General features: G+C 44.4%; 1 protein-coding gene across 1 annotated transcript in view; it reads left to right on the top strand.

The window, feature by feature from the left end:
- Positions 1–10,513, top strand: part of RBP2 (retinol binding protein 2) — a 24,003-nt gene extending 13,490 nt beyond the window's left edge. The window contains exons 2-4 of the mRNA XM_017853671.1: positions 910–1,088; positions 8,573–8,674; positions 10,234–10,513. Coding sequence (XP_017709160.1) covers positions 910–1,088; positions 8,573–8,674; positions 10,234–10,284 — 332 coding nt within the window. The 3' untranslated portion in view covers positions 10,285–10,513. The remainder of the gene's footprint in view (positions 1–909; positions 1,089–8,572; positions 8,675–10,233) is intronic.
- The last annotated feature ends 2,210 nt before the right edge of the window (positions 10,514–12,723 follow it).

Here is a 12,723-nt window from a genome sequence, read left to right on the forward strand (position 1 = left end):
GAGGAGGAAAAAATCTCTGAATATTTATTGTCCAGAATATGTTTAAAACTACATTGGGGGCCAGGCATTGTGGCTCACACCTGTAATCCCAGCACTTTGGGAGACCAAGGCACATGGATCGCTTGAGCTCCGGAGTTTGAGACCAGCCTGGGCAAATGGTGAAACCCCATCTCTACAAAAAATACCAAATCAGCTGGGTATGGTGGTGTGCACCTGTTGTCCCAGCTACTTGGGAGGCTGAAATGGGAGGATCACCTGAGCCTAGGAGGTCAAGGTTGCAGTTAGCCAAAATCACGACACTGTACTCCAGCCTGGGCGACAGAGTGAGACCACATCTTGAAAAAACAAAACAAAATAAAAAACAAAAAACAAACCTTTACTGGCGGCTAAGAACTGAGGCAAAACAGTCTGCTGTTAAAATGGAAGTTTGTAACTATCCCTCCCCACTGTGGACATTAACAAAAGTTTCCTAAGTTTCATCTTTAACCATGATTAAAACTGGTGATTTCCAAAGTCTTTTTCCTTTTAAATCATCAGATCTTTTTGTTCAGCAAACTCTTAGGAGGATGCCCAACAGGTCAGATAGAATAGAGGTGCTGTGACGTGTGTGCGTGTGTGCATGTGTGTGTGTGTGTGTGTGTTGGGGAGCTGCAGCTTAGGGTTGAGTCTTGCGTGCTACATCTCCCTCCCATCAGGGATCCTGAGGAGGTGCCAGGAGACTCCTAGGTTTCCCAGCAACTGACTGAGATGCCCAACTTGGCCACGAGTAAGATGCTTGTTTCCCACTTAAGCAAAGACAGGTGGCCTATACACAATCTGTGTCTCTAGTCTTGAATGTTTGGTCTTGTTAAAGAAATGAATGAGTCCGGCTGAGCACATCATAACCTCCACAATTCCCTTTACCAACAGATATTGATTTTGCCACCCGCAAGATTGCAGTACATCTCACTCAGACGAAGGTTATTGATCAAGATGGTGATAACTTCAAGACAAAAACCACTAGCACATTCCGCAACTATGATGTGGATTTCACTGTTGGAGTAGAGTTTGACGAGTACACAAAGGGCCTGGATAACCGGCATGTTAAGGTACTGACTGGGGCTAGTGTTTTTCACTCACACATTCTGTGCAGGGGCTGGCTATTTGGTATCATGATGAAAAAAAAATGTTAGAAACAACCTGGGAAAAATCAGGAAAGGAGGACCAGGATGGCCTTAATCATGCTGGCAATGAAAAATTATTGAAAGTTTAGTAGGAAAAGGCAGGCCTAGGAGAGATTAAGAGCTCAACCTCTCCAGGATCGAGGACCAGGGCCTATGAGTCATATACAGCCATGGGCCTGGTAGGCAGAGGGAAGAGGGCAAGGTGGAACATCACAGGGAGGGACAGCACCTGTGCCCTCTGAGGCCAGGGCACATGGAAAGGTGGCAGCCCTGCCCAGTGCCAGCCAAGCGCTGCCATGGAGGAGAGAAGCCTGAAGGTGCCAGATTTTTTTTAGGAGACATAGAGAAATCAGATGTTTTTATATAAAATATCTCAAATTTTTATGATTCTGCTGAGAAAGAGCAAATATAAAATAAATAAAACATCTCAATTATAGATTATCCCAGCTGATTTCTTTTTTTTAGAAAAGAATGATCCAAATTAAACCAAAAAAAAATCAGTAGGTTAAGTGAAGTCAAGATTTATCCAGCCCTAATAACTTGGAGAAGCCTCTGGCAAGTTTGTGGCTCTGTCCTAGCATTGCCTTAACAAACAAGAGATAATCTAGGCAACTCTCCAGGTATCAGAAAGCCAGACTTTAGCTGTTTGAACTATTGAATATAGGTGGGACCCTGAAAGCAGGCAGAAACAACTCAAGTTTGCAGAAGAGGAAGGCCCTTGCCCACAGGAGCTGTTTGCAAATAAGGCAGAGGCAGCAGGAAGAAGTGGAGAGATGCTGGGAAGGCAAGGGAAACACCAGCTCTCCCCAGCATCACTGTGTGGTATCCCAACCCAGTAACCAGCCCTCCTGCTCACATTTATGCTCAGTGTGCCTGTTTTTGGTTTTCCAAATCAAATTACACCTGGTCAGTCCCCACCAAACAGGAATAGGAGAAATCCAATCTCAGTTGTATTTAAGGATTCCACCCAACATTCCCATCATAACGAATCCCGGGGACACACAGTCCAAGAGATTTGGGAAGGTTCCTGGCTTGTCATTAATCATGGTTGCAATTGGCTGTTCACTGTCTATGCCCATGCATTTTATACAAGGGTGGGCAGTTTGAATATTCAAAGCATCCTTTCCCTCTGTGCCAATTCAGCCACTGGAACTTCTGTCCTATCTCCCAAACTGAGGGAGGACAGAGCTGAGTACTCTAACCCAAGGTATCCGTGCTGTCGCCTTCCCACCCCCGGCAAAGAGCCAGCTCTTCAAGTGCCACAACAAAGCAAGCAACACCCTTTGCCCTGCCCTTCCCCGCTCACCATGAGTCCTGACCTTCCCAGGGTCAGGCCACCACCCTGAGACTCTCACACTGTGCTTCCAGGAGCTCCTGCAAAGTCAGAGGTCTCAACTCTCCCCCAGAGCAATGGGCACAAGCTCTGATTCCTCTCCTGGGGTGGGGAGGAAAAGTTGCTATTATTATTTGGTGACAACTTAAAGGCCAAGAGAGCTGGACACACTTTATTTCTCAGTCAAGTTGTCCTGTAGCATTGATAGTCGCAGCCATCAAGTCAAGGTTGAATTATATTTCGTGTTCTTTGCTAAAGAAAAGTAGGGAAATATAAAGCATGATGGAAATTTTTCCATCAGAGCACTCTTGCATGAGAACTTAAGATTCTGGGCCCTGGAATATCCACTTATGGAACCCCTCACTGAGTGGATAATGGATCAACAAGCCTTTTCTGAACCTGTGAACCATCTGACTGAAAAGCCAATTCATCAGACACCAGAACTGCCAGGAAAATTGATCTCACAATTTTTTGCATCACTCTGTTATTCCAACCCAATTAGTGCAAAATGTTTCATTTTCCTTCACCTTTCTGTTTTGGGTGTGGGCTCTTGAAAAGCAGGCCTGTCCTGAGTTGATCCTTTGTCACCTTTGATGGCAGAGAACTTGCTCTTCCTAAAATAAATCACCCTTCCAGCCCTTAATGGATTCCACATGTTAACACTACTCCTACCTTTCTTCTGCCTCTCCATGTTCCATTTTCTCCCCTCTCCAGAATCAGCAGTTAGCCCTGCAGAGAGAGAGAATCCTCTTTCCTACAGCTTGCATCCTCTTTGCCTTCACTAGAAAACCAGAGTGAATGCACACACACACACACTCTCTCTCACACACACACACTCTCACACACCCTTGGTAGGGAGTGAGAAGTACCCAGGACAGTTTGCCCAGCCTCCAACAATGGGTCATTCCCATGAGAATCACCATGCAGAGCAGATGCCCAAGGAACTACCTACTTCCTGTAACTTCACTGGAACCCTTCAGCTGGAAGGGTATGCTAGAGAGTGGGCAAATCTCTTTCTCAGATTGATTTTTTTTTTTTTTTTTTTTTTTTTTTTTTGAGTGCTGGAGTGCAGTGGTGCAATCTCGGCTCATTGCAAGCTCTGCCTCCCAGGTTCATGCCATTCTCCTGCCTCAGCCTCCCAAGTAGCTGGGACTACAGGCACCCGCCACTATGTCCGGCTAATTTTTTTGTATTTTTTTAGTAGCGACGGGGTTTCACTGTGCTAGCCAGGATGGTCTCCAATTCCTGACCTTGTGATCCATCCGCCTCGGCCTCCCAGAGTGCTGGGATTACAGGCACAAGCCATTGCACCCAGCCTCTCCGATTAATTTCTTTTCTTTTTTTTTTTTTTAAGAGTTTCACTCTTTTTGCCCAGGCTGGAGTATAGTGGCGCAATCTCAGCTCACCTCAACCTCCATCTCCCAGGTTCAAGCAATTCTCCTGCCTCAGCCTCCCAAGTTGCTGGGATTACAGGTGTGCACCACCATGTCTGGCTAATTTTATATATATATATATAGTAGAGACAGGGTTTCACCATGTTGGTCAGGCTTGTCGCGAACTCCTGACCTCAAGTGATCCACCTGCCTCGGCCTTCCAGAGTGCTGGAGTTACAGGCGTGAGCCCCCATGCCTGGCCTCTCTGATTAATTTCTGTTGCCCACACTTGGTGGCATGCCTGAGTGAACACCTACACACGTGTGGGAGTGTGAGGATGTGGGAGTGTGAGGATGTGTGAGTGTGAGAGCGTGTGTGGTACTCCTCATGCTATTGTTTTCCAGGGCTCCACATCTCAACTATGTGATCACCCTTACAAGCCCTCTGGAATCTCCCCACTCGGCAGTGTGGAGGAGAGGTGCATGTTGTGCCCTGTCCAGCTCAGGGCAGAAGCAATGAAACCACATTGATCACAGAGTCAGTTCTCCTCTGAGGAGTCAGGGACCCCCCTCTTTCCTTCCTGTGTGTTCCATGTATTCCCAACTTCCTATCCTGGCTGATTTCTAAGAGAAGTTACAGCCCCTTTCAAAACTACACAAGCTACCCCAAAATAAAATAAAATTAAAAATAAGTAATTGATAGCCATGGAATGGAATGTGGAGTATATGCAGCCATGAGAAAGGATGAAGGACAGACTCATGCTACAACCTGGATGAACCTGGAAAATGTGCTAAGCGAGAGAAGCCCCACACAAAAGGCCATGTATTGTGTGATGTATATGAGACATCCAGAATAGGCAAATTCATAGAGAGAGAAAGTGGTTGCCCAGATACAGGGGATAGAGGAAATGAACGGTGACTGCTAATACATAGGGGTTCCTTTTGGGACAGGAAGAAAATCACCTGGATTTAGATATAGTGATGGTTACGCAATCTTGTGGAATAAAAGCTACTGAATTGTGTATCTTAAAAGGGTGGATTTTATATTTTGTGAATTATATCTCAATAATAAAATAAGTACTTGAAGTTGGGGCAGACGGTAAGGGCAGGGAAAAGCTGGGATAGACAATGGCGGTTAGAGCCAATAATGCCATTCTGATGGCAGAAGAAGATGGGAGCCCCCAGAAGAGGAGTGGCAGACAGGGGCTGCCAGAGGAGGGGCCCTGGAGGCAAACCAAAGAACTCTTAAGTGAGGTAAAGTGCACTGAGAAGGGCTGAGCATGTGAATACTGTCCTTCAATGCTCTTAAAGAGCTGTCATTTTCCTTAAAAAAAAAAAGTGTTGGCGAGTAATTCAAACTTACAGAAAAGTTACAAGAATATAACAAAGACCACCTGTATACTCTTCACCAAGAGTTACCACATTACATTTTGCCCCTTTGCTTTATCATTTGCACATGCTTTCTCTCTAATATGCAAATATTTTTTTCTGAACAATCAGATGCCTTAGCCCTAAATAGTTCAGTGTGTATTTCCTAAGAATTAAGATATTCTCTTGTAAAACTGCAATATAGTTATCAGCTTCTATAAGTTTAACATTGATACAGTGCCTGTATCTAATTTATCATAAAGGGCTGCTTTAAGCAATGTTAGCTTTGGAAACTGTGATAGTGGAAAGCATGGTGGGAGCCCAGGTTTCTTCTTTAATTCTGTGTACAGCTGTCTGCCCTTGGAATGTACTCCTTCTTTATCCCCTAGCTGAGAACCAAGGGCTTTCCTCACTTGTATCCATTTCCTCAACCTGAGGATCTTTTAAGGCAATTGAGCCTCTTTTTAAAATCTTTTTTGATGCAGGGAAGAAGGGCACCAACTAAAAGCAAATTAAATTGAGAAATTTTAGTTCATTTAACCATTCTCTTCTTTCTGCTTCTTATTATTTTCTATAGAAGTAAGGCTATAATATTGTAAGTATTACCATAATTTATTGGTAACCAATTTAGGCTCAGAACAACTTTTAATCTTGCTGTCCAATATGAGTTATTAAAATAAAATATTAGGACAAGCCCCATGCACTAACATTTTTCTCCTTCCTTCTTCCTTCCTTACACAAAATTTGCTAAGCCCCTACTACATACTAGGGCTAAGTCAGTAGCTAGTGATAAAATGATGAATCAGACGCCCTCTCCTGCCTTCATGAATTGCAAGCCTCCTGGGGAAGGCAGACAACTAAATGAACAATGACCATACAGTGCCCATATTGATGGACATGTGTGCACTCTGGTAGGACCATAGAAACTAAAGCAAGGAGGCAAATGGATTTACTTCAAGATTATGCTTCAACAAACAGAGATTCATTCAACAATGCTGGTCACTGTGCTGAGTCTGGTGTTGCAGAAATGAACAGCAGATACAGCATCTTCTTTCGTGGAGCTTACTGTCTACTGGGGGAGACAGGCATCAATTCAACCAACATGTATTAGGTGTCTATCATGTGTGAGGCAATCTGGGAGTGAGGAGGACAGACGACACCGTCCTTGCCCAAATTGAAGACATGAGTCCTTTCTCATCTGTTTAGAGGAAAACTCAGAGTCCAAGGCTCATCATAAGAAAAAGCAAATTATTATTCCAGACATCATCTTCCTCGCAGAAGAGCAAGGAAGGCAACCTATAAAGTGAGCTTCTCCAAGACCTTTAAAGATGTGAGGCTTAGGGTGGTCCTAAAGGAGGAGGAGACCTTTTTTTCCTTTAGAAAACATGTAGAATTTTATTTTCAAATTAGCTTTGGGAATATGAATATATGCAGATGGTTAAAAAAATCAAAAAGTAAAATTTTCTTTCTTTCCTAACCCCCAGCCACTCAGTTCTCTCCTCAGGGACAATCACTATTAAAGGTTTCTTTTACTTTCTTGCAGGAAACATGTACAAACATATGCATGCATACATACTCCCCCCTCTCTGCTTTATGCATTTGGCTCTGCTCCTTGCTTTTTCGACTTAAACCATACACTACGGCTATATTCTTTCAATGACTGCATAGCAGGGATGAACCATACCATATTTAACTAGCCACCCACTGACAGAATTTACGAAGCTTCTAGTCTTTTGCTGTAACAAACAATGCTGTGATGCACTGGGGAGTAAAATGAGGAGGAATAAAATTGTACATAAAGTATATAATATGGTCAAGGTCAACTATTATTTTAGAAATAGGTAGATTTAACGATCTGTAGAAAACAGATTTGCACCAAAAAAACAGGCCCAAATGTACAAGGACACTGGGGGAAAAAACACAGGTCAGTTTATCACCAACTGGGTTTATAAGATACCAAGAAAAGTAAACATCTGGTCCTTAGCATAATATTGTTCAGAGAGGCATAATGTAGTTTGCACATACTTGGAAGAAAATCAGCTAGGATCAGGGTCATCCCCGAAGAATAGCACAGACACAGAACCATTCTTCAGATGGGAATAACGTAATCATTTTAGGAAGGGCATGCCTAATTTGGGCACAGAAGTGGTTGGCCCTGTAGGACCAGCTAGGGGTAGTACAGATTATAGCAGGTATTAGGAGGGGTAAAAGTGGGGAACAGAAGGAGGAGAAATTTGAAGGGTAAATAGTTTGTAAATATGTACACAGGGGTTTGAGCACTCTTGGGATTCAGCAGGCCTACGGCTTCTCCAACCTGCTGGCCACTGTGGCCTGGCTGTTCAGCACATGTTCTGCTGCTGCCCCTGTGCTATTAACCAGTTGGCATTGCTGCTGGGAGGAACCCAAGAACCAGGAGAAGGTCCACCCATCTGGTTCTGGATAAGAAGACAGTACTGGAACCATCTGGGCAACCCCCTGATTATTTAGGGAGCTCCCCTGCCTTTATTGATGTCCTACGGTGGACAGTTCTCACATTGTGATTCCTGAAGGAAAATTCCCAGAAGTAGAATTTCTAGATCAAAAAGTATATGCAATTTTATATTTTGAAAGGTAATATAAAATTGCCCTCCAAAGAGATTTATACCAATTCATATCCCCATGTGCTGTAAGAGAGAGTGCCTGCCTCTCTACTCTCCCTCCAATTTAGTGTATTATCAAACTCTTTGATCTTTGACCATATGATGAATTGTATCTGAAAAACAAAGTCTTCATTTGCATTTCTCTTATAATGTGTGAGGTTGAATATCTTTTTCTTATGTTTAGAAGCCATCTGCTAGGGCTCTTTCCCCCTGGTAAGCTGTTGGTTCCTGTTCTTTGTTAACACGAACTATTAAGTTAATGACATTTTTCTTATTGATTTACAGGAGCCCTTTATATATATAAGGAAATCAAATCTGATGTTATCATTTTCACCCAGTTTTTTGTTTCTCTGTTGACTTTAAGGTATTTTCCCCTTCCAGAAATTTTACATCATTATATAGTGAAATTTATCATCTTCTTCCCACTGATTTGAAATGCTATCTTTACCATAAGGAAAAATGGAAAAGTAGAATTCCTTAAAAGAAAACAGAGCAAGTCAAGATAAGCTGGCTTGGCTGGAATGGAGGGTGTATGTGGAAAATGACATTGGAAAGATCTTGGCTCCCTGAGGCTGAGGGTTCTGCCCTTTGAGCAAGCAGGACCCTGAAATGGCTGCAGGAATTGCAGCTGCAGGTTTAGATGTGTTCAGTCCCTCAAGATCATATGTTTGATTTGCCTGGGAATCTGTCTTTACAGACACTGGTCACCTGGGAAGGTGATGTCCTTGTGTGTGTGCAAAAGGGGGAGAAGGAGAACCGCGGCTGGAAGCAGTGGATTGAGGGGGACAAGCTGTACCTGGTAAGTACTGGGGTCTGCTCAGCTCCCCTCCATTGTGCTTACACATGCTACTGTGGTCACCTAGCCAGGCACTTTGACAAGAAAAATGGCCCTGCACTCCTACCCTGAGCTCCAGCCAAATGCGTGTGGTCATATAGTCAGGAAGCCATTCCCATCTGGCTCAGGGGACTCCAGGAAGAAATCTATATGGCTGTTTCTGTGAACAGCTGCAATTCAAAAGAAAGTTCAGAATGCTGAGTTAGGAAGCAGAGATCCAAGGAGAAATACAGGGAACCTGCTAAAGACCAGCTGGGGAGAAATGTGAGCCACAAAATGTAGATGCCCTGGAGGAGGGTGGGACAGGGCTTTCTCACAATGATGGGAGCCTGGGAGAGGAAGTGGGGTAGGGAGGAGACGGGACCCACTCTGACTGGGAACTGCCACAGGCATTGACCTCTCTCCATAAGATATGTCCTCCTGACCCCAAAATGTTTTAGGTTAATTTGGTACTAGAACAGAGCAGTAGGAACAATAACTGATATCCTTAAATATCTTATACCTGTCGAGACAGCTTAATTTTTCATTCTTCAATCTTCAAGGCATTTCATGGGTTCACCATTCAAATGGCGAAAAATCTTTCACTCCTTCATCCTTTTTCATTCATTTGTAAATGAATGGCTCATTCAGTGAATGGCTCTTCATTCATTAATTCACTCACTTTGGAATCAGGCAGGTACTGGACTCCAATGTCAGTATTCAGGTTGCCACGGCGCCCTTCACAGTCAGCCTTGCTTCACCTGAGATCTTTATTTTGAAGGCAATGTCAGCTGATGATATATGGGAGGCATTCATCGTGTTTTCCACTGATGGCTTTCCCTACCTGCACTGGTTTGGATGATGGATTTTTCTAATTGTAATACAATCCCCAGTGGTCCCTGTGGCTTAGACAATGGATTCATAGTCAACTGCAATGATTGTGGTGGTCCTTCCCACACTCATGTTTTTCCCTCCTCTTTCGAGAATCAGTGAGGGTCAAATAAGGCCTGGGGCTCCCTCTATCTGGATGAAAAACAGGACCTTGTCGGCTGCACAGGCAAGCCTGGGAAAGCCTTTCTGCACCTCACACCCTGCGGGTACCTGTGCCACCACCAGCCTCTATTCTAATCACCAGAGGTCAGAAAGCCAGGTTAGAGGGGCAGCTCACCAGCCAGCATCTTTTCAGGCCCTTACCTTCCAAACACTTCTCCATACTAGGTCCTTTCCTTCCTCATGGCTTCGCTGCCTTTTATAAATTAGGCCATGTTACTTTAATCATGGGAGTAGGAGAAATCCTGTCCAAGAGGGTCATTTCTTTGCATTTTTCATTTTTATAGTTGTTCAAGCTCAATTCAAGTGTCAAAATCAAATTACTGCTACCTGCAGGGCATGCCCGCTGATTGGGTCTGTGAGATGCACTTTGCCCAGAATGCCTAAGTGTCCTCTTTATTCCAACCTCCCAACCCCAGATACCAAGGGGGCTGAGAGCTGGGCAGAAGAAAGGCCTGGCCTCTTAGCCCCTCACCCACTTTCTGACGTTGCAGGAGCTGACCTGTGGCAACCAGGTGTGCCGTCAAGTGTTCAAAAAGAAGTGATAGCAACGCGGGAGGCCTGCCAAGCACGAGCTCCCCACTGCCCACACTGAGTGTCTACTGGCTTTGAGAAGCAGCTGTGGAGACCTTCCCACTCTTGACAGCCCCATTAAGGCATCTGGATGGGTTTTAAAGAGAATGCATAGGTAGCAGTGATAGACATATTCTCCTCCTTTAAAACCTAGCATTAAATGGAAAAACAAAAATTACTCCCATATTTTGAAACCCTTTATATCGATCTCTGTTTATTTCTAGAGCTGTCAGTTTTACCCACGGACAGAAGAGATGACTGTCTGTGTGATTTTTCATGTTTATTAATTTGTTTCAGTTTATTTTATTTTGTTTCTTTTTTCTTAGCTTGTTTGTTGGTTTGTGGGGGACATGGCAGGTGGGGAGGAGGGTATTTTACCTAGAAACATTCTGTGGCCAACACAGCATCTGCTACTGACTCTTGAACATCCTCGTTTGAGACTCACTCCTTTGGATAGCACATTATTTCTCCAAAGTTCTATTTTAGGATACATATGCCTCCCAGACTACACCTTGCCCTGAGCAGCCTGGGCAGAGCTATTCCAACAGATCTGCAGTGCCAGCTGCTCTTGGCCCAAGCCAGCCCTCTGTCCATCAGCCCTGTGCTGCAGAGGGGGTCACTAACCACATGTCTACTCAGGCTCAGTGTAGCTTCTCAACTACTGCCACATGCCAGATGCCACAAGCTCTGGGGCCAGGAGGCCTGAGTTCAAGTCCTGCCCCTTCACTTCTTAGCTGGGTGACCATGGGCCTGTCATTTAGCCTCTCTGTCCTCATTTTCCTCTACCATGATATGGAGAAGAGATAAAACTATCATCTCCTCCACTGGGTCACTGTGAGGATTAAGCAATTTAAAACATGCAATGTGCTTGCAATGGGCCCTGGTATGTGGTAAGGATTCAGTCCCTGTTAGCCCTGGTCCTTCTGCTAAGTTACCCGCTCCACAGTCTCAGAGGTCCTGGTGAGCAGATGCTAAATAGAGATAGGTCAATACTTCCACAACCTTCTGGTGCCTTCAGAACATTACGTTCATTATTCTGAGCAGAATTGTATTTTGCTGCTGGGTACACAGATGGAATAGTGCACCTGGAAGGATAGAGTGGTTAATGCAGACAGATTTGTGACAGATCATTCATGGGGTCCTAAGTTCATGGGGTCCTGCAGGTAAAAGGCATATCCTTCATCCTTCTGTCCCACCATGAGGCAAGCATTCCCTTTGTAAGGCAGGTTTATCCCCAGAGGGGTAGCACATGGTGTTAGCACACTTCGGTATGATTTGAACGATCAGATCTTTTCATTGATTCTGAACATTCTAAATGGGATTAGGGGAATGGATAGAAAGGCTGCAATCCAGCCACATGGCCCAGGGCCAGCCTTGGCTCAAGCCCTTTGATCAAGCCATCATGCCATGGGCCTCCTGGCAAGCTGTGCTCCCAAACAACCATGCCATGTTCCTGCAGCAAGAAAGCCAGAAAAGTGCCTAGCTGGAGCCTCACGTTGGCTGGGAGAAGAGAGGAGGCGGAGTTCTCTCACATGCATGGCCTTTTTGGTCAAGTCAGTGAGAGGTGCTGGGGAGAAAAGGGAGCTTCCTGAGGAAGTGCAGACCCCCTCTCCTGGGGCAGACAGGGAACCAAGTAGAGGGACCAATGAAATGGACCCTTTGTCCCCACCTTCTTAGAGTTTCCCCAAGAGCCCATCCCCACTCCTATCACTCCTGCCAGGCTTGCCCTTGCTCACCACAGGCTCAAATGACCTCTCATCTGTCCCTCAAGAAAACCCTATTGAATGAGGTTGTGTCTGAAGCCCACTGGGGACTCACTGTAAAGTATTCCGTGCAGGTAAGGGGTTAGTATTTATTAATGATTTTTGATCCTGGGTTTTGCAAAGTGTATCCTAGGAGATATTAGTCCCTAAGATTCCATGAAAAGGTTTATGGTCAAAGAAATTTGGAGAACTATATCCCCTTCCTAGACATTCATAATGAGAATTAGCATTTTTAAAGCTCTGACAAGTCCTCCAGCAAAGACATCCCGTCTGAAACCGTGGAATCCCCTTCACCCAGAAGAGTTCCACATCCACAGGGTGATTTGGAAGCAATGAACTCATTCTCAACATGTGCACGCCACTTTTTCAATTATACATGGCAACAATATACTTTAAAACTCTCATTTTCCAAGTGGGATAGTCTCAGTACATTTTTTTCCACAAATGAAAAGTAACGGAATGAATTAGTTTACATATAGTATGAAAGACTCATAGTGGCTGTATTCATTCTACTGAGAATTCTTTTTCAAAGAAGATGCATCTGAACTCAAAATAGTACAGTTTTAGGGCCCATTGAAATGCCTGGGCATCTATTTTGGGCCAGAGCCTTCTTTTCATTCCAGCACTCACTGTGGATAGGGTTAAGTC

The sequence above is a fragment of the Rhinopithecus bieti genome, unplaced genomic scaffold, assembly GCF_001698545.2.
Source record: "Rhinopithecus bieti isolate Rb0 unplaced genomic scaffold, ASM169854v2 scaffold_35885, whole genome shotgun sequence".
NCBI classification, from domain to species: domain Eukaryota; kingdom Metazoa; phylum Chordata; class Mammalia; order Primates; family Cercopithecidae; genus Rhinopithecus; species Rhinopithecus bieti.